This window comes from Cynoglossus semilaevis, chromosome 14, assembly GCF_000523025.1.
Source record: "Cynoglossus semilaevis isolate Cse_v1.0 chromosome 14, Cse_v1.0, whole genome shotgun sequence".
NCBI classification, from domain to species: domain Eukaryota; kingdom Metazoa; phylum Chordata; class Actinopteri; order Pleuronectiformes; family Cynoglossidae; genus Cynoglossus; species Cynoglossus semilaevis.
In genome coordinates, this window is record NC_024320.1 from 15,517,692 (window position 1) to 15,538,773 (window position 21,082).

Here is a 21,082-nt window from a genome sequence, read left to right on the forward strand (position 1 = left end):
CGTTCACATAAGATAAAGCTGTAGAACGTTAAATACGTGATCGGTTTAAATAAGTAAATTAAAACCCCTCATATTAAAACACATCGTAAACACATAATCGGGTACATTTTCTATTTAATCACCTCTTTTATCTTGAAGTCTCCGTTTAGTAGGGGGTTAACCTTTTCCTAAATTAAGTTATCTTGGAAACTCTTTCAGCAACAATAATATCTCAATGACATCTAAACAGTATATGTCTAGAGTATTTCCTACAAATATTACATTACATTCGAATATAATCAGATGTATCATAAGAGGATACACTGGAACTGGGAGATTTTTATCTGAATAAAAACATGCTTTGGGGAAATAAGCAAACCACACACAGAATGTGTGTAAAATATCTACAACAGAATTTTAAATAACAGTGGCATTCTACCCTCTGACTGACTTAAGGTGGCCTTCACTGTCATATGTCGAAATCCACATTCACAAATATCGATTGAGCTGGTTCAGATGCCATTCACCTTTTAAAGGTTTACCCGAAAAACAGGAAGTGTGTTAGGACAACCTGGCTATGAATGAATGAGCTCCTGTTACATCACAGGTCAAAGGTTGTGCAGGAAAGAGAAGCCAGAGTGACGCCATCATAGCTGCAGCCTTATCAGGCTCCAGCTGAGGTTTATGATCCATAAACATATATAAACCTGCAGCCTTCAGGCTGTCAGTCACTCAGTGTCACAGGTGAGTAGCAGTCTATCATCTGTTTACAGGTGACATGATTACTACAGAGTCAGCCAAGTATTAACGTTTGTTTTTTATTTTTCCAAAAGGATGTTAAGGATTGTGCTGCTGTTCCTGACCCTGTCAGGTGAGAATGCCTTTTTTATTATTATTATTTTATGTTATTACATTTTTAATTGTTTCATTATATAACTTCAAATTAAACTGAGTTGGATATTTCCAAAACGTTTGAGTAAAATGTAATAAAATATTTAAATTAGCCTATTATAATTTACTAATTTATTCTAAACACAAAATATATTATATTTAAAGTTAGATTTATATTAGCTTAAACCTCCTTTTGCATGAAAACAACTATTGGCAAGCGGTCACCAAAACCACTAGAAGATTATTAGACATCACTCACCACATACTGTAAACAATATCTAAGTACAATGGATTGGCCCGGGCAACAACATGGGCATAAAATATTCTACTATTATTATTTAAGTCTCATTTTCATTTTCATCTTCCCTGTGGGTGTTTGACATCAAAGCATATAAACATTTTTGAATATTAGTGAAAGAATTGGAAATGGCTTAGTGATAAACGAAAGAAACCAAATGTGATTTGGTACAACAGTCCAGTGTTCCCTAATCCTAAAAAGTTCTTTCAGGGCAAACATTCACACACCTACATGAAGTTTATGCCGATTCTATGGAACAGGTTATTTGAACAGTTAACCGATTCAGAGGCAAAAAGACAGTTGCTTTTATTTATTGAAATTTCAACATCTGTCTTTTGTCTTTTCTTTCTTTCTTTCTCTCCGCCTCTCTCTCTCTCTCTCTTTTTTCCTTGTTAGCCCAATCTCACAAAACACATTTTTCCTAAATAGAGTTTACAGTGTTACATGAAACAAATCTCCCTCCAAAAGATAAATCTGTAAGAAGGAAAATGATGGAATGTATTTTCAATATTATACTGAAATTATATTTTCAGTTAGCTGGAGCTTAAAATGAAGCTTATATTTCAGTAGACTGTAGCTTCTTAAGCTAACAAGCATATTTTTCTTTCTTTTTCTTGCCGATTTCAAACTTTGATTACAATTCAGATTTTCAGGCATTTCTACTCTAACTTTCAGATGTCTTTTGTCTTTACTGTTTTATTTTCCATTTATATCAATAAATGTGTTAATGTTTACACTATCAGAAAAAAACTGATAGTGTAATCTTCTAACCTCTGCATCTGCACGAAGATTATATTTATGATTAATAAACCTGTACCGATTATTTATGGCTGTGGGACAATTGTTAATATTTTATTATAAAAGGCCTTTGCACATTTGGACTCTGTCTCAACTCTTCTTCTGTTTTACCCTTCGCATAAATAATAAATATCTCTTTGTATTTTACCATGTCACTAGTTAAAAATCAGTTAAAAAAAATCTGTAATTTGAAGATCAAATATTTGTCTTCTGTTAAGTACCTAAACATTAAAATATTAAACATTTACTTTTCACAAACCAACAAAAAACAATGTTCTTCAAGTGCTTATCTAAAAAGGTTACTCAATGGCCTTTTGAAATCAAAAACTTGATTTCATGTTTCCCAAAATGTTCCTAATTTCCCTCACCTATCACAGGCCTTCAAGCTCGCCCTCTCCCAGGGTTTCAGGAGAACACCGATGTCTTTAGCGGGGACTCCCCAAGGACATTTCCTGGAGACCTTAACACCAACCTGTTGAAGGATGACATCAGTGACATGAGCAAGGAAGTCGGTGAGGAAGTGACTCAAGTGACACCTGATTTTTTAAGTCCTTAAGTTACCAGGTAGCTTTAGAACAAACATTTGTAATGTTGCTTCTTGTACAGCTACCATCCGTACAACTCTAGGGAATGGATTTGGTGAGATGAGAAGACGACACTGGTTGACAGATGAACGTGAGGAAACAAGAAACCATTATTTTTTAATATACTGTGTGATATGTATTAAAATCTTATTCCAATTAATTTACCTCTCTCTTGCAGTCTCTGATGACGTCCCAGCCCAAAGGGTTGGTGATGGTGGTTGGGTACGAGGGGAACATCCATCCAATATTCCTCAGCTTACATCTTCTCTTACACCCAAAGATAGTTTCAGACAGGGCACCGAACCTACTGGTTTGATTCCAGATGTTGAGGTTAAAAAAGTCAGTGCTTCTTATCTTTCAGTTGGTTTCAGACAGGGAACCGAACCCACAGGTCTGATTCCAGATGTTGAGGTAAAGACACCTGGTCTTTTCCATCTCCCAGGTGGTTTCAGACAGGGAACTGAACCCACAGGTTTGATCCTAGATGTTGAAGTAAAGAAACAGAATGCTTTCCATCTCCCAGGTGGGTTCAGACAGGGAACCGAACCCCCAGGTTTGATCCCAGATGTTGAAGTAAAGAAACAGAATGCTTTCCATCTCCCAGGTGGTTTCAGACAGGGAACCGAACCCACAGGTTTGATCCCAGATGTTATTGAGGTAAAGAAGCAGAGGGCTTTTCATCTCCCAGGTGGTTTCAGACAGGGAACCGATCCCACAGGTTTGATCCCAGATGTTGTTGAGCTAGAGAAACCTGGTCTTTTTCAACTCCCAGGTGGTTTCAGACAGGGAACCGAACCCACAGGTTTGATCCTAGATGTTGAAGTAAAGAAACAGAATGCTTTCCATCTCCCAGGTGGGTTCAGACAGGGAACCGAACCCACAGGTTTGATTCCAGATGTTGGTGAGGTAAAGCAACAGAGTGCCTTCCATCTCCCAGGTGGTTTCAGACAGGGAACTGAACCTAGTGGTCAGGAATCCAAAGCTTTTCAACTCCCAGCTGGCTTTAGACAGGGCACAGAACCTGCCTTTAGGATTCCAGAAGGCTTCAGACAAGGAACCCAAAACATGAAGCCAATACCAGATGGTTTTAGACAAGGCACAGAACCTGTTTTTAAGATTCCAGAAAACTTCAGACAGGGAACCCAACCAGGGATGTCTATACCAGAGGGTTTCAGACAGGGAACAGAACCAGCTTTTAAGATTCCAGATGGCTTCAGGCAGGGAACCCAACGCATGATGCCCATACCAGAGGGTTTTAGACAGGGAACAGAACCCTCTGTTCCTATGATCAAAACCCAGATGACATGCAAAGGATTTGTATTCCACAAGATCTGCTATGAGTTTAACCAAATGCCAATGACCTTCAAGGAGGCACAGGTATGAAGACCTACTTCCACAGTCACTCTAGAGTACGTATGACTCTTTGAATCAAACTCTCTGCATTATTTTGTCTTGGACTTTTAGGTCTCCTGCAAAACTCGTGCCCCAGGAGCTGAGCTTGCGTCCATAACCAGTGGTGATCTGCATTCTAGGTTGGTTTCACTGGTGACTAAGGGTGGTGAGAAGAACCCAGTATTGACATGGCTCGGAGGCACAGTCCAGGTCAGATCCTTTTCACCGATGTTCATGGACTTTTGATCTGTCTCTATTTTTTTTAAACAACTTTAAAAGCTACAATAAAAGCTAAGTTTCCACTGCATGTTACCAGGACTTGATGGAGCCAGTGCTTCGTTGCATCACTGATTATTTTCTTATCCACGTCACAGCAGTACATTAGCTGATTAGCGGGGCACTGACCCATGTAAAACAACAAGGTCAAGGAGAGAGATATTCAGAGACGTTATCAGCAGGACTGATAGTGTTTTTATAACTCTAGTGGAAACATTGACCAAGGCAAATTCCACTGAGCAGTGATTTAAGATTTTCTGTCCTTAGCAGATGAAAAAAAAATCTAAGATTTAAAGTTCTTAAAAAACTGGCAAAAGGCGAATTTTAAAAAATGTAGAAGATTTACGTGTATGTGTTTTCTGTGTGTGTTCGTGGTCTACCTCAGGACCAGAAGGCATCTTGGGTAGACAGCTCTGAATGGACATACAGTGATTGGAAACCAGGCCATCCTGATATTCACACTGAAAAACCTGTGTGTATGGAGATGTTCCAGATCGGTAAGATTCACACACTACGTATTTTGAGCCCTATTTTAATGCCATGGTAAAATTTATTATGCTAGAATTAAATATTTTAAATTGTCTTTTGCCTCATGTAAATGTTTAATGTCCATCAAGGTTATTTTATTAAAATGTCTCTATGATGAAAGTTAAGCAAGCTAACAGGAAAACAAAGTGTTACAGTTTAGAAAGAATAATTCATTAAATATTAATGTTAGTCATAAATGTCAGAATTTGCATAGAAACAATTAAATAAAACAAAAGGTGTGCAAAGCAGTTACTTAAAGGACACAATGATAAGTGATAACTAAACATTTAGCAAAATTACAGGTTTAGAAGGTAAAGTTAGTCCTGAGAATACTAAACATTAGCAAAAAAAAAGGTAAGAGAGAAAGAATGATACTAAAGGTTACTAAAAACATGAACCTACATCTGTTAAAGTTCACAAAAAGATACCAATATATATATTAAGAATCTGATGTATGATAAAAAAAGACCTTTAATCCTTTGATCTCATTCCTAACCTGAGAAAGAGATAGTTGGGAAGTACAAAGGGAAACAAAGATCAGTTAGCCCTTAGTTACAAATTAGCCAGTGTTTAGCCAAGTACAAATTAAATAGAAGCAAAAGCTAGTGTATATATGTAGTAATGCAACATCAGATACTGGCATAAAATACTGAAGAACCTTCCGTAATAGGTAAATCAACTTGAGCAGGAAAGTGTTTCCTGTTCCATCTGTCAGAATTCACTGAATGATCCAGTGACCATTCCCTGTGGACACAACTACTGTATGAACTGTATTAAAGACCAATGGGACACAGAAGACATGGAGGTCATATCTATGTGTCCTCTGTGTGAGCAGACCTTCATCCCTAGGCTTGTCCTTATGAAAAGCTCCATGTTGGTGGTGTTAGCAGAGGAGCTGAAGAGAACTAGCCTCCAGCTTGATCTCTGTCCCGCTGGATCCGTAGATGGGTCCTGTGAAACCTGCACTGAGCAAGACGTGAAGGTTTCCCAGTCTCGTTTGGTTTATTCCACCTCCTACAGTGAGAACCACCTCCAGGCTAACTTTGGATCACAGGCATTTAAAGAACTGGAGGTAGAGGAGCCTTTAAAGAAACTCCAAGAGAAAACCGTCTCTCAGAATTATGAGGATGGCCAGAGTTACCTCTGCTCTGCAGGTGAACATCATGTCCACAACAAAGACCCTGTTCAAGAAGAAAATGAAGAAAAGCAGAAAAGAGAAGAATTCGGGCAGAGAGATCAATTCATCAAATATGTCAAGACAGACAAACAGGAGATAAAAGATGTTCATTGCTCATCTAACGAGGCAGCGAAGACCATCGAAAAAATCCTTGCTGAGCCAATCTGTTGTCTGAACAAGTGCAACAGATCTCAGCAACAACCTGAAGACAACCAAGTCAGAGATCTTAAAGAAAAGGTAGAAGAGGAGACCAACAGGGTGAAGAGGAAGACCTGCCATGACCTGTTGGTACCTAATCCATCCACCACCAATGTCCATCGTTTGGACAACACCGAGGTTGTTTCTCCAACCTTGTCACAGGTCAGACGTCAGCTGCAGGACATCCTGGACCAATGGATAAATGTGAATCCATCAAACATTTTACTGCCTGGACCAAAGTCACTGCTGAGAAAACAAAACTTGTGGACAAAATTTAAAAGTGTATTGAAGGACAGTGTGATTAGTTTAGCCACATGTGCAGCACTTTTTTCCATCTACATTTTTGTTTTTCTGTCCCTGTCCCTCATCCTATCTGTTTACATCCTGGTTGAAGTAATGAGGAACAGACCTTCTGAACCGATGCCAGAATGTTTGATTTAATACAATACCATATTTTGATATGATAATCAATTTTTTAGTCAACATACTGTCCCATTTAACACTTTTTCATAACATATTAGTAATGATTACATTACTTTTAATAGTGTAAGTGCTGCCATCAACTTTAACCAATTTTAACATTGTTTTCTCTCCTTGAACAATTAAAAGTCCTTATTGCATGGTACCAAAACTACTTCCAAAAAATGGCAGATGTATTAAATAAAACCCCAAAAATCTAGTTTCAATTACTATCTAAACTATTTCTCACTATTGTGTTGTAAAAAATAACTCGACTTACAACGAAACTTACAACGAAATTAAATTTTTTAAGTTTTTATATAATCCTGAAAAAGTGGATAACAACCATAGTGAACTAATAATAACCATTATTAATGATGGAGCTGTTACTGTTTGACACGGTCCCGTTGTTCCTTCAGATGAGAGCTGGTGGACGGCAGCCGACTGTGACCTTGAGAGAGCCTCCCTCTGTTCATTTCCTGTCACTGCATGAAGAAAACACAGCGTCAGACCTTCAGCTTAGCTGTTGAACCAACCAATAAAACTCTAAATGCATATTACCTTCACATCTCAGTTTCCTTCTTTCGTCTTTATGCAAAACAATTCACACAGTCAGAAATTCCTCTGTACTTTATTGATCGTTTTCACATGAATGTGTGTTTTTATAAAACAAAGCATTTATTATTTTTTACAGACAACAAGAGCCAAGTTAAAACAATCTGACAACTTTAGTACCTGTAAAGTGCAAAAAAGTACTTTTTCTCCAAATAAAAATCATGCTGTACATTTCTATATATAGATATTTATATATTCATAAATAATCAAAGATATACACACATCCATTTGGTGATAGTGACAGAAAAAAAAAGAAAAAACAGCTAAGACAAAAAAGAAAAAAGGATTCATGTACTTTCATGGTTCCTTCTTGGAAAAATAAACAGTGGATTTAAATTGTGGAATGCTGCCTCACTCCATTCACACACATTTAATCTTCAGTAATGAGAGAAAAAACAAATCACACTCAGATAAAGGCACTCTGTTTGACGAACAAACTCAAACAGTGGTCGTTTGTCTGGAAGGAGAAACACTCTAATGCACCTTTCAGAAATCCTAGAGGAAGGACAAAGATTGGTCAGTGTTTTTCTGTCTCCCTATGACGTGTAAAAGAAGCTAAACACGAGTGAACGAAGAAGCAGCACTTCTAAGATTTTTAGAGTTTGTATCAACATTGACGCACAGTGAAGTTTCATGCTAACAACATGTACCAAGAACTGTGGATAGGAAAAAGAAAAATGTCTCAATCAAGATTTAGGTGAGATTCCACTTCAAGAACAGGTATGAGGAACTGGAGACGGTTCCAGGAACTGTTTATCTTACTAGGCAAAACTGGTCCATTTTATCTTATGTTTGCCTGAAAAAATGATTCCAAGTGTTTTTAGTGTCATGTTACTTGAATGGCTCACATAACTGGATCTTTAGTGTTACAACTGGCACAAAGTCTCCTTTGACAAAACTACATTTGACAAAAATCTTCCACAGTCTAAATGTGAATATACTATTTCTTGATTCAAATGTTCAAATTTAAAAACTGAAAAACTAGAGTACATTTTGGTATGTATGCCCAGGTAGTCTTTTGTATAAAGTGTATAGTTTGAGCATATCAATTATTTGTGTCCCTTGCAACTGTATTGGAATATTTATTAAACATTTCTTGGGATCAGCGGATTTTCTGTCAAGTTAAATTCAGTCAAATTAGTGAAACAACAGAACCATCACATTAGTGTGAAAGTTAATGTATTGTTGAAAAGGGAGGTTTTTTTTTAGCGTTTGATTTTTTTGTTTTATTTTGGTTGAAATTTCCAATTATAATTCAACAAAGACATGAAGATGAACTTGTGCAGATTCTCAAGGCAACGCAAATGCTTTGACCGATTCTTCTGACATTATTTGCAGTGACAACGAGATGTAGAATACTGGAAGTTGATAGTTTAAGCACTAGAGGCGGTTGAGCTTGGAAAGAGGACGGACAACGTCAAGTTTACTAATCTGGATAATTCTACAGGAAGACTTGAATGACTGTTGTACATCTGAAAGCAGCGACAGGCGGACGAGCTCTATTGCTTTAACACTCACTGACTTTTAAACAAGCCCTTAAATGTATTTTTCCTTTGTCTTTTTCCCCAATGAACAGTCATAAGATTTTAAACTGCTATGGTTTGTGTAAAAGCTCACCAAAAAAAAAAAATCATTTAAGTCACACAAAATACATAAAGAAGAAATCAAACCTCTAGCACTAGCACTGATCCTTAGATGGAAGATTGTAGTGTTTTAAGGTGTTGTAGAATAAAGATGGACAACATGATACACAAACCCTGGAGGCTCGCTGCAGGAGTCGATGCATTTTTTTCACAAAATGCATTTATCAGGGTTAAGGAAATTATAAATTTAGTGAAAAGCATATTTACTGTCCTTCTTTATCCTTGATTTTGAATGGCTTTATGCTAACGTGATCTGCATGCTAGCTGATTTAGCAGCACATTAACAGCTAATTTCTCAAACACTTCATCAGTTAAATCCTAAGGTTGTCCTTTGAAAAAGGCTGGAGTCCTAACTGACAGCTGACAGTGACTCCTTCTAGTTATAATGCAAAAGAGATGAAACTGAAAAAAAATTTCTTTGGCCAAACCTAACATGGTTCATTTTTATCTACACGTCTTGCTGTATTAGATCTCAGAACTGACCAATAATAGAACAAATTGCATACATTATTCAAAAAAGGAAAGTATCGACAAAAAAGACAACGAGGAACAGACAGATACAGAAAAGGCAGGGGGAGTTGTTTCACTGCCAGGTTCTGTTGTTCTGACGTTTTGTAAAAATATTGACTGATGGTAAAGTCAGGAGACGACAGTCCACACACAACATGCTGACATTCACAAGACACACACACTGACTCACACACACACTCACATTACAAGTAATGGAAATGAAAAAGTTTCAGAACACCTAACACCAGTGTTTTTTAGGAAGAGATAATGAAGCATTGAGTGTGATGCTGCCTAGGGTCAGACCGGAGACGCCAGCATCACTCAGTCAAGCCACATGAACACCAACACACACACACACACACGCACACACACACACACACACACGCACACACCTCAAAAAAACCTGATGACCATGGTCAGGAGGTACAAAACATTTAAGAGTGAAGAAAACAAAGAATGAGGACATGTGTGTGAAGGCTGACTGGGTGACCATGTGAAATAGGAGGAGGAGTCAGGGTGGAGGAGTCAGGAAGCAGGGCGGGGATCGGTCAGTGGTGCTGATGAAGGTGGTGCTGGGTATTGTAGACAGTCTCTCCTGAAGAGATCTGAGTCATTCTTCTGCTGGAACCTGACCGGAACGCATCTGAGAGATGAAGGAGGAGGAACAGGAACAGGAGGAGGAAGGGAAGGAGAACGAATGATAGGAATGTGAAGGGAGGTAGATGGAAGAGAGTAGAAAAAGTAGAAAATGAACAAAAAGGTGGAAAAGTAAAGAACAAGGAGACAAAAATGAGAGCAATCAAATAGGAGATGAGGGGAGGGGTAAAAAGAGAGAAAGGGAAAAGGGATGTAGGGTAAAAGGGGAATAATAATTGGGAGAAGTAGCAGAAGAAGGGGAAAAGATGTAAGAAGAGTAGGAAGCCAATGAGGTGAGTGGAAAAAATGTCCAAGGAGCAGAGGAAGACAGGAGTAAAGTAAAAGGTGAGGTACAGAGGAAAAAGGAGGAGGGACATGACTGATGAGTGACTGATGAGGTTAGGTCATCAGCTGATAAACCACTTCATGTAAAATTGACTGATTTGAATAAAAAATGACTGATGATTGAGTTGGAAAATGACTCAGTGCAGTTTGTTCTGTGGTAAAACTAAAACTTGTGCCCACATCATTCATAAAAGATAAACAAAAATCAAATAAACAATAAGATGTGTTTGTGTTTAGGTATGAGGGGTAAAAACCCTGAGAAAGAAAGGTGACCACTGCACCAATGGCAAAGCCCCGCCCCCAAATCACTCAAACATTCTGGACTGAACTCTACTTGATAATAACAGTTTTGGACTAAAATGTGAGGGGTAAAAATTTTTAATTTGGAAATACACCTTAAAAGAAAATATATTTGATTCATGTGCCTGAAACTAGCTTAATGTTAATTTCCTATCAAGGTATTGAATGTCTAATCTGATCTAATTTAACCTGACACATAACGTTGCACCTTCTGAGTTTTTCAGAAACTTTTTTTTAAGACACCACTATGAGTGAGTAGTTTTTTGCTTTTTCTCTTTCGTTAGCTTTCATGCTATCTCGCTAATAACTCAGATTAAAGTATTAAAGTCCAAGATTAGCTAAAATATGCAAGCTAGGTAGCATAATACATTTCCCCTTTGTATGAGGGTTTGGCTGCTGTGTGTTTGAGGGCAGGACTTAGCACAGCTCAAGTGTGCATGTGAGATAGTGACAGCTAATGTTTGTGGGAACTGGAGGCGGGGCTAAAGACCAGCTGATCACGTTGGTGCAACAGCCGTGTTGGAGAGCGAGCTCGGAGAGGTGCCAGCAGAGGGGAGGACATGAGCGGAGATCCCTCCAGGCTCTGAGCGATGTAGTTTCTCAGAGAGTTCTTTACCTCAGCAGGCTTCCCCACACCAACAATGATCAGCTTCCCGTCCTGAAGGCCCACCAGGATGTGGCTCTGCTCTTTGGTGACTGAAACACAGCGCACTGGCACCCGCATGGGGATCGGGTCAGTGCTAAGTGAAAGACTGTGAAGGAGAAACAGAAACAGCTTTCTTTAATATGACAAACCCATTAAATAAGCATTTTGTTTTCAGTTTCAGGTTTGGCCAAGTGCGATATAAACTAAACCTGAGGATTTCAAACTAGTTATAGTTATAGGTAACTAATGGGAGCAGCAGTGGTTCAACACTAGTTTGTATCTTGATATAAAATCACATTTCTTTTTCTGGGGTTTACTTCGGTATGAATGTGTGAGCAGCTCACAAACTTATACTTTCCAGGTTGAAATAAAATGACACTTGGTGTACGGCATAATAGTGGAAAAGGAAAGACATCTATACATTCTGACATATCTATATATACTTATTTATATGTATATAAAATAAATGATTCAAACTGGGCCAATAGGTGGTTTTCTTAACATTTACCTGTACAGATCCCTGATGGTAAGGAATCCCTGCTCACTGCCGGTGATGACATACTCCCCGGAGACACACATGTCTGTCACCTGCTCCTTCACAGGCTCACTGCACAAGTGCTTTCCATTCACAGAGTAGAGATGCAGAGCATTTTTATCCTGGAAAGATCAGTAAAACACATATGTTATAGTCAGACTCTAGACCTATTACTAATAAATAGCTCTCAGAATTCCAGGTTCATCCAGTTCCTGCACCTTCAGCGTGGCCTTGCCCTCAAGGCAGGTGTGGACCAGCAGGTGTCCCTCCCATGACACAGCCAAGTGGAGGATGGACAGTGGTAGGGAGCTGTCGCAGGGAGGCCGCAGGCAGCGCATGTACTGACCCCGACGTACTGTGTGGATGATCACAGTCCCGTCCTGCAGGGATTTATACGTCCACATAATTAGAACTTGACAACAGACCTTTACACCTATGTAAATAAGTCTGAAATTATCCATCAAACATAAAGATAATGTTACTGTGTTACAAGTGATAAACAGATTTTTTTTCTCCATGTGAACTGTTTTAAGTTAAAAAAGACAATTTTTGTTTGTGAGGTCAGACTTTTCAATAGCATAAAGTGAAAGTCTGTAAACTTGACTGTGATGTTTGAACAGACACTGAGTCTAAACCCTATTTTCCAGCTCAGTGAAGAAGAATGTGAATGAACACTTCTATTAAAGGTGGTCATGAGTTCTTACCCGTGATCCAGAAACAGCCATGTCCAGCTCTGTGCTGATGCTGACGCTCACAACCTCGTCCGTGTGTCCGTACAAAACCTGCACTGGTTTAGGAGACAGACCCACAGGAGCTCCACCCTACAAACATGAGACGGAAATATTAACAATAGTACAAAATAAACTGAAAATTAGGATTTTCATTTTGAAAATGTCATTTATGTATCCAAATTAAAGCATTTCATCATTAAAAATTAAAACTACCTAAAATATTACACGAATATCACACAGAGCCAAAGCAAAAAGGCAAAGGATTCACATGTTACATAGACCTGGTCTAAAATACCAAGTTACATGGTTTTCAACTCAGATGTTTTTCTTTGTTATTTGAAGATATCAGTGTGGACACAGAAGTTAGCGTTGTCCTAACCTGCTGTATGACCTGCCACACCATACAGGTGGTGTCTCTGGAGCCGGAGATCAGGTGGATGCCACAGTGGTCCATAGATAAACAGGTGATGATGTCTGCGGAAAACATGAGAAAAGTTACAAACCCGGAGAAGGACACTGGTCAACTGACCTTCCCAATGTCTGCTGCTCTTTACCCATGTGTCTAATGTGCTGTCCCACAGTCCTCCCTTTGACCAGAGAAGTGACCCTCAGACTGTTGTCCCAGTGTCCTCCACTAAATAGCAGCTTTCCGTCATGAGAGACCACAAACAGGCCTGTGCTCACCTCCACCCCTGGAGCAATGGGTCCAGACAGAAAACGCTGGGTTCTAACAGATGAAGAAAGGGAGAAATAAAGAAACCGTCTTGTATTAAGGCCATTTTGATTTATAATGTTCTCGGGTAAGGCAGAAAAACAGCTTAGATGTTTGTTCTATGTTCTATTTAATCATTTTATTTAAAATTATTCTTCTTACTTGGCGTTGGCCACAGTGGGGTCTTTGATAAAAGTGAAGTAATTGGAAATGTTCTTGTTGTAAGGCAGCCACCCATGGGTCCCAACTAGGCAGTTCTGGCTCACGGTCACCTGGGGAAGAAAATTCTTAACTCATTTACACCCATTACACAATTTAAAAATCATCTGCAAAATGAATGTTAACTGTAAATGTTCTCACCATGGTGTCAGGACTCCCCTGAGTGATGAAGGAATGTGACTGATTCTTTGGCACCACAGCTTTGACCAGTGGCACGTTGTCACTGATGCCCTGCAAAAAGAGGATGTTTAGGTTTTACAGTTACTGTTCACTTGATGCAATAAGACAGTCCACATTATTGACTGTACTCTGTGCTCCCCTGCTGTAAACATCAAACAGACCATGGTTAAGACAGAGGGATAGTAAAGGATAAGGGTCACAATGCTTAATTGTGGACAGTAACTACTGCAACAGTTCAATAAATGAAACCAGCCATTGCCATTTAGTGGAAGATTGGTTGGTGCTGTTGCTTTGTTGTAAGATAATTTGAATTCAATCATTTGAACCCCAGTGGTAACTGATAATATTTCAGTGTGGAGTTGCACGTGTTTCCCACATGAGCATTTTCTTTTGCAGGTTAGAACTTGGTTAACGGTTGACTCTAAACTGAGCAGAAATATCAGTGTGAATGGTTATTTGTCTGTATATGCAGCTCTTATATTTATAACATAAAAATACATAAATTTATAACATACAGTGTTTAGATGCACTGATGGAGGAGATAGATGATCAACAACTGCAAAGTATTGTTTTGTGGAAAGTGATAGAGTCAAAATTGTGATCTAGGAATTTTTGTTAGTTGACAACAGAGGTCTAGTGGAAAGACTAGTAAAAAAATACCTCAACAAAGAAGGACTTGAGGTTGGTGAGGTGTTCAAATACATTGAGAGGACAAGAGTCCAGCTGAGACCTCCGCTTCTCCACTTCCTCCTGGGACAGACGCACCGGATGAGGCTCCTGAAAAAGGGGGACAAAACCTCTCAGTGTCAGAGCAGTGTAATTATTACAACCTCTTTTGTCTTAAATGCATGTACCTATTATTTTAAGGAGCTTTTCTTCCTGACTCATTTATTTGAACATTACACTTCAGAAAAACACAGAGGATATGTCCTCTGGCTGTGGTTCAACCTGAGACAGGCTGCATGTATGAGACCACGTGTATCAACGTTGTGCCATGTATTGTTGTTGAGGTTGAGCTTCTGATTCTCTACATTAGCCCTAAAATATTTGAAAAAGGAAAGGCTGAAGACCTGCCTTAAACCATAGCCAAACACTAGTTTGTGTTCACACCTTGAGTAGCTGACAGGGAGTTTGTCCAAAGTTGCTGATCATTCCTTCCAGAGCTTTACGTTCCTTCTCATCAGTGATGGAATCGAGGTCTACCGCTCCTGTAATGACATGTTCATGTTGTCATACTGCTGTTGAATTAGAAACTGGAATCCCTGTATTGAGTGTGAAACCTGCTGAAATGAGGAATATCCAAAGGTTTTACCCTCATATGTGCAGTAGTAGAAGACATTGAGAGCCTCCACGGCTGCAGGACCTCGCTGCTTGTATCCAAAGATCAGGTCGATCCACTCATGAAGGTGTGCAGACACGTACTCTGATTCCTGTGTGGAAAGAAAAACTAATGTTATAATCAAGGCAATCATTCTCCCAGCCAAGGTGACTTTCGTTTTTTTTCCCCATGAGACTCACCAGGGCTTTTCGGTGCTTGTAGATGAAGTCCTCAGGAGATTTGGCCCATCTAGGCAGGACCACGTCTTCCACACGTTCTTTGGAGATTTGCAGACGACCAAGATCGAAACCTGGAATACGACACCCAAAAATAAAAGCAGGGTTATTTTAATTATGCTTTTTAAAAATATGTTTTTATTACAATAAGCCTTTAAGACAACGGTCACCGTTTTGGTTTTCAAGAAATTCTGGAAAATAGAAGAACTCTGGTATGAGCTCCTTGACATCATTGGGATTGTCCATGAGTGTCTGCCATGTCCCTGGTATGGAGTGGAATTGACGATCAGCACAGTCAAACCTAGACACAGGGAGAACAGTACGAATTAAAATGTATGTAACTGTTATTTCATCTAATGGCCTATTGATCCCTCTGCTTCAAAACCTTGCCATTACAGCAAATGAAACTGTTGTAGATCTGAGGCCTGTTTAACCTATCAATGTTCCACATGGGGGCAGTGTAACATCAGATGTTACATTACCTTATTCCTTTATAAAAATTTAAAAGAAATATATAATTTTATTCAAGTAATAGTTCTGTGACTGAGGATGGCTCTGTGGTTCCTCACCGTCCACTCTGCAGCTGAATGTGCATGGAGGTGAACGGCTCCATTCTGACTAGGTAGTGCATCACTCCTGCAGCGTTGGAATAGTGTGTTCCGTAGTGGAACCGGTCAATGGTTCCTGTGGGATCCTCAAAGCTTTCATACCTAATAAAAAATAATGAAGGTTTAACTGCAGCTGACAACTAACTGTTTGGTTAATTACACAAATTGTATCTCAACCTACTTTTCTCTGACAGCCTTGGCGTTCCGTTCATTGAGAACAGCCACTGGCTTTGACAAGTCCCTAAAAATTCGGGGATCAGACAGGTCTAGCTCCTCGGACGTGTAGTCAGATAATATCCAGGGAAACTGTAGATATAATAACAAATACAGTTAAAAATGTAACTTAACTAAATACTTATACTAGCAATGTTTTCCATGGTGACATACCACAGGGTACTGAGAGAGGTCGTTGTATGTTCTGCCTGCGATTGTGTTCAGCTGCATCAAGTAATCAAAGTTGGTAATTTCCCTGTTGACCCATTTCTGTGAGACACAAAATACAGACTTATATCCATGTTTCTTCTTCTTAGCTAGTTCAATACTACTTTTGACTCAATTTTTCCATATTTACTATCAGAAACCAAATACAAAAAATGTATCAACACTAAAGCTTGGACTCAGGAAAGATCAGTTTTGTCTCACCTGAGTAAGACCCGAGGCTTTGAGAAGCTCCTGTGGTGATCGCGTCCCATACAGACTGAGGGATCGCAGCAGCAACATGCGGCTGTACACCTTGTTCCTTGCCTTTTGAAAGAAAAACCAGAAGAACAATTTGTGACTTTTTGAGTGACTGAGTTTTTCTGACAAATATTTGTAGTTTCATGTTTGCATGTTTGTTTTTGACCTCTTTCTTGAAGTTGAGAAAATAATTTGTTTGGTCAATAAGAAAAATCTCCAGAGCAGAGCGCCTGAGGTTGTATCGACGCAGGTGAACCTCTCTGATCTGAGACAGGGGCCATTTAAAGTCGTGGCCCACACCTGCGGACAAAAATACAAGTGTTAATGGTTGATTCAGCAGTAAATCAAAATATTTTGTGCAATGTAGAAAAAGCATCAATTAAGTTGGAAGATATTTTTTTTTTATAATAAAAACATTTAATTAAAACTGTTGCCGCTAATAACAGCAAGGAGGGAGCAGCTGAACCAGGTCCCTAATAGAACCTTAAAACAGTTTTTTGTTGTTGTTTTTTTTACCTGAACATGTCTCCTCACCTTCTTCCTTCTCTTGGCTGCTGTCATAGAAATAGATGTGCTGCGTGGTGAGTTCTAGACGTCCAGGCACCACGTCCACCACTGTCACCAGCTCACAGTCCTCCCAGAGAACCAGCTTCTCCTTCTGACCAGCATCTTCTGCTTCAGTTCTGCAGGATAATCAGCGGTAAATGAAGCCTTTAGAGAGAAAAACATCTCACAGGTTACATTTTCAGCAAGGACATGTTAGAGACTGACTGAGAGTTGGCCGCCGCTGCTTCATCCTCTGGCAGTTCCAGAATGTCATCCTCCAGGTCACTCACTTTTACCTGCTTCACTGCCTCCAGCAGCAGAGACTCAGAGTGGACACGTTGCTGTTGGACTCCTGAGTCAAATCAGGAGAGACAAACAGAGATTAGAGACAAAATAAAAGCCAGTTTATTATTACAGCAAAAATACATTAGTGCAAACACTGCTCGAAATCTGATAAAAAATTTTGTGAAAAAAATTTACCAAAAAACAGTAGAATAGAAGATTGACATTCTGACATTTATACATATAAAAATAGTCAAAATCAAAGAGAGAAGACTTGAACATGTTCTAACCCAGGTTGTCTCTGAGGGCACTGGCTTCTCTGTGAGGGTCAAAGTTATAGTTACGGACCAGCTTTAACCTCATCCTGGAGAAGTTTTCAGCACTGGAAACTCTCCAGTGCATCTCATCCTGCTGCCTGTTTGAACCAAACATATCAAACATGTATTAAAGAAACCCCAAAACAACAGCGGTTCATATCATATTTGTTTTGTTTTATTTTATCTTTCTTTATAGCTCACCTCTCAGACCATGGTCCTCTCTCACACACCAAGCCCCGCCTTGCGGCCTTCCACTGCCTGAGGATGGCGCTGTTCAGGCTGTGATGCTGCTTCAGCATGCTGTTGTAGCGAAGGTTCTCCTGACGGCTGCGACGTGAGAAGGGCTCCACAAACTGCTCCTGAAAGAAGAAAACAATGTGATATAAGAAAAGAGAAGAAATTAATAATTAAATATGAATAAAATCATTTTAAACTGCAGTTTATGTGAAAACAAAGAATAATCTTACCTGGAAGCGTATTTTACTCTCTCCTCTCTCCCTCTCCCTCTTATGCAGACTGACCATGAAGGCTTCATAACATTCCTTCCAGTAGAGAGCCATGGTTTCATGGCCCTGACTGAAGGTTTCTATCTCATACTGCTTCATGTATGGTATTATCTGTGAATAATTAAGATTTACATTTTAAACCTCATATACTGTCGTCTAGCCCACAATACAACAATTATTGTTAAACCACAGGTTCTGACTCTAATGTTTCACTTCAGAAATAATTGAGAATATGGATCTCATACATATTTGTCGAGGTAAACACGCCACTCTGGAGACTCGCAGTACTGCCGGAAGTCCTCAAAAAAGGAGGGGCTGCCATTGGTGTCAGGTAGCTGTGGGAGGTGCAGCTCCATGTAGAGGAGGCGGTGAACTTTGGAGAGAAGTGTTCTCATCAGAGGAACCAAGAAGGAGTAGGTGTCCTCTGTTTGATCCTGGATGGAGCGTCGCAGAATTCCTTCTACTTTTCCCAGCAGGTAACAAGCCTCGTCCTGACTTGACACCTCCTTCGTCTGAAGGATGCCGTTCAGTTTGGCAGTGGCCATGGCACAAACCTAATGAATGAAGATCATAAAACTGAATAAGTCAGGAAATAGAGAGCTTTGAGATTAAATATTGTTATTTGGAACTATATTTATGCATATTCTTTGCTTTTTATCTCCATTAACCTTTGGTTTGTCTTTAAGCTAAATTTTGTTTATCTATTTCTTTTAACAATTTCTATTTGATCTAACTTTAAGGCTTTAGTTTTTTAATTACACCTTTGCTTAACCACATATATTTACAATGCAACTTCATTACTATTGCTGATCTTTTAGTAAAAGAAATGACAAAAAAAAGAGAAAATCAATTTACCTGTGTGTCCTCTTGAGCCATGAAGCCCAGCAGCAGCCTAAGTCCCACCTGCGAAAGCTGGAACCATTGGGTCCCTGCAGAGTACCACACCATCAGACTGTCCATCAGCGTTACCGTCTCTTCCAGAACCTTCTCTGTCCATAGTGCTGGACTGACCAAGCCCTCTGCTTGGAGGAAGTCCTGCACCATGTGCAGAAGCCTCACAGCGTTCTCTGTGTGTTGAGGCAGTGTGGCAGCAGATGCCTCACGGTTGTCGCTTACAGCACTCTCCAGCATACGCTCCATTAGGCTGGAAGAGAAAATCATTTGGGATGATGCTAACAGGCCGGTTAATGAAGGTCATTTAGAATGTAGAGGGCGCACCTGAGTTTGATCTGGTCCATGGGGATCAGCAGCTCATTGGCAGTGCCCAGTTTGGTGAGTGCTGAAAAAACCTGGCCCCGCTCCAGCCATGCTGTATCATCAGACCCCTCCACACCTCGCCACATCACACACAGCAGGATCTCCAGCAGCATGCTGCATAGCTCCTCCTCAGTCCGCTAGGGGTCAGTAAAACATGGGATGCATAAAAAGTGTTTTTTTTTCAGGGTTTAGTTCATTCTAGCTCATTTTATTTTTTTAAATGACTTATTCCTATCTGTTTTCTGACACATCTAAAAAGTTTTGTGGGTGACATTTACCTAAACTTCAGCTAACTATTTGCTTTCTTTTGGATTCAAGTCATGATTGTTTTTCATGATTTTTCTATGGGGCTGGTTTTAATGTTTTTTACCTCTGCACTGTTAAAGGACTCCCCCAGTGAGATGTTGTCGCTGAAGATGAATCCGTCTTCAGCTGCTGTGTCCTTATCTCCAGACATGCCAGGAAATGCTTTTGGTGCGTCCACTGGTGACGGCGTGCTGGGCATGCTCCCGGGTGTCTGACTGCCACTGTCAGCGCCCTCGTACCCTTGCAGGTGGGATAAGTCCAGTGTCAGACCACCGGACTTACCCACCACCCAAGGTTTAGTGCAGTTTGATGGCTCCACAGAAGCAGAAGATGACGGTGTGTCCAGCAGAGAGATGATATCTCCGTTGTCCAGGCTGTCAACTGACCGAGTGTCACCCACACTAATGCGGTCGTCCTCTAGACGATCTAGACGGCCAGAGCTGCCCATCCTTGTCCGTCTCTCCAAGGGCAGCTCTAGACGGTTGTTGGCAGATGGTCGGTTTAGGTCAATACTGCAGTTGCTGATGGTGTCAGAGCTTCTCAGTGGAGGTGACCCCTCACCTCTCAGGTATAGTCTCATCAGTGTGTCTTGCCAACACTGCTGCTTCGAGATCTGGACAGCAGCGTCCTGCTGTGACTGAAGCAGCTGGTAAACCTGTACACAGAGGAAAACATCAAGTGTGATTCTACTGCCATTTTCAACAGAACCTGAATGTGGTGGGTTTTGATATAAGATCTGTCGACTCTCTGTTGGTGACCAGCAAATAGGCTACGAGAAAATAAAACATTTATTGCTGACTTCTTACCCTTTTGCAGACGATAATTCGTACAGCAGGACCAGCTCGGTGTGTGAGCTGCACCAAAGACATGAGGTCTTTGTAATTCACCACGTTATCTGTAGGTTTTTGACAAAAATACATTGAAATAACTCATAAAAAACATCGATGTAGCCTAGAATATACAGATATACAGTGTTCACTGCATCTACTTAAGTGAGGGAGCGGAAGATGCTGACAAACTAAATACCAATAACTGCAGTCTGTCCATTTTATTTCCTTCAGCACATATTCACTACATAAAGGATCAGAAATAAACCACTGACCTGTGTGAAGGACCTGGTTGAGAAGACATCGGACCAGTGTTGGTGTGATCTGAAGCTCAGAGAAAAGGAGCGACAGACCAGCGTATCCTGCTTCCCTCAGCCTCAGACGTTGCTTGTGCTTCTCATAGACACGGTCACAGCGCAACATGCGCTCAAAAAGCTGAGAGCACAGAAGAGCTGTGAGAAGCCAATATACACAAGAGCATTTCAGGTCTTTTTCAGGTATCCTCACCTTGAAGATAAGTTCTCTGAGACGATCAGAGTGTTTGCTGTT

General features: G+C 40.0%; 2 protein-coding genes across 2 annotated transcripts in view; one reads left to right on the forward strand and one right to left on the reverse strand.

Moving 5' to 3' along the window:
• Window positions 1-56: 56 nt before the first annotated feature.
• On the forward strand, window positions 57-7,455 carry LOC103389747 (uncharacterized). The gene is made up of 9 exons (XM_008325302.3): window positions 57-723; window positions 813-850; window positions 2,344-2,478; window positions 2,573-2,641; window positions 2,729-2,992; window positions 3,155-3,927; window positions 4,015-4,152; window positions 4,604-4,715; window positions 7,000-7,455. Exons 2-9 carry the CDS (start codon window positions 814-816, stop codon window positions 7,071-7,073), a joined length of 1,602 nt encoding a protein of 533 aa, XP_008323524.1. The 5' UTR covers window positions 57-723; window position 813; the 3' UTR covers window positions 7,074-7,455.
• The window catches only part of nbeal1 (neurobeachin-like 1), a 30,773-nt gene continuing 16,886 nt past the window's right edge, over window positions 7,196-21,082 (reverse strand). Inside the window, exons 26-56 of the mRNA XM_008325329.3 lie at window positions 21,041-21,077; window positions 20,809-20,968; window positions 20,513-20,601; window positions 19,771-20,361; window positions 19,362-19,537; window positions 18,999-19,287; window positions 18,389-18,697; window positions 18,105-18,254; window positions 17,839-17,996; window positions 17,611-17,735; window positions 17,264-17,390; window positions 17,027-17,175; window positions 16,659-16,792; window positions 16,457-16,558; window positions 16,202-16,297; window positions 15,996-16,120; window positions 15,776-15,916; window positions 15,377-15,507; window positions 15,171-15,280; window positions 14,965-15,082; window positions 14,763-14,860; window positions 14,313-14,429; window positions 13,614-13,703; window positions 13,416-13,525; window positions 13,096-13,268; window positions 12,921-13,015; window positions 12,515-12,631; window positions 12,029-12,190; window positions 11,784-11,932; window positions 11,246-11,381; window positions 7,196-9,991 (exon numbers count right to left, since the gene is read on the reverse strand). Of these exons, the coding sequence (XP_008323551.2) occupies window positions 9,959-9,991; window positions 11,246-11,381; window positions 11,784-11,932; window positions 12,029-12,190; window positions 12,515-12,631; window positions 12,921-13,015; window positions 13,096-13,268; window positions 13,416-13,525; window positions 13,614-13,703; window positions 14,313-14,429; window positions 14,763-14,860; window positions 14,965-15,082; window positions 15,171-15,280; window positions 15,377-15,507; window positions 15,776-15,916; window positions 15,996-16,120; window positions 16,202-16,297; window positions 16,457-16,558; window positions 16,659-16,792; window positions 17,027-17,175; window positions 17,264-17,390; window positions 17,611-17,735; window positions 17,839-17,996; window positions 18,105-18,254; window positions 18,389-18,697; window positions 18,999-19,287; window positions 19,362-19,537; window positions 19,771-20,361; window positions 20,513-20,601; window positions 20,809-20,968; window positions 21,041-21,077 (4,597 nt within the window). The 3' untranslated portion in view covers window positions 7,196-9,958. The remainder of the gene's footprint in view (window positions 9,992-11,245; window positions 11,382-11,783; window positions 11,933-12,028; window positions 12,191-12,514; window positions 12,632-12,920; window positions 13,016-13,095; window positions 13,269-13,415; window positions 13,526-13,613; window positions 13,704-14,312; window positions 14,430-14,762; window positions 14,861-14,964; window positions 15,083-15,170; window positions 15,281-15,376; window positions 15,508-15,775; window positions 15,917-15,995; window positions 16,121-16,201; window positions 16,298-16,456; window positions 16,559-16,658; window positions 16,793-17,026; window positions 17,176-17,263; window positions 17,391-17,610; window positions 17,736-17,838; window positions 17,997-18,104; window positions 18,255-18,388; window positions 18,698-18,998; window positions 19,288-19,361; window positions 19,538-19,770; window positions 20,362-20,512; window positions 20,602-20,808; window positions 20,969-21,040; window positions 21,078-21,082) is intronic.

What these genes read in the sequence shown, in the direction of transcription:
- LOC103389747 (XM_008325302.3), top strand. Translation starts at nt 814, where the DNA reads ATGTTAAGGATTGTGCTGCTGTTCCTGACCCTGTCAG. An exon ending in TGGTCTTTTCCATCTCCCAG is followed by an intron (nt 2,993 to 3,154) that starts GTGGTTTCAGAC and finishes TCCATCTCCCAG; the next exon opens with GTGGTTTCAGACAGGGAACC. An exon ending in GGCTCGGAGGCACAGTCCAG is followed by an intron (nt 4,153 to 4,603) that starts GTCAGATCCTTT and finishes GGTCTACCTCAG; the next exon opens with GACCAGAAGGCATCTTGGGT.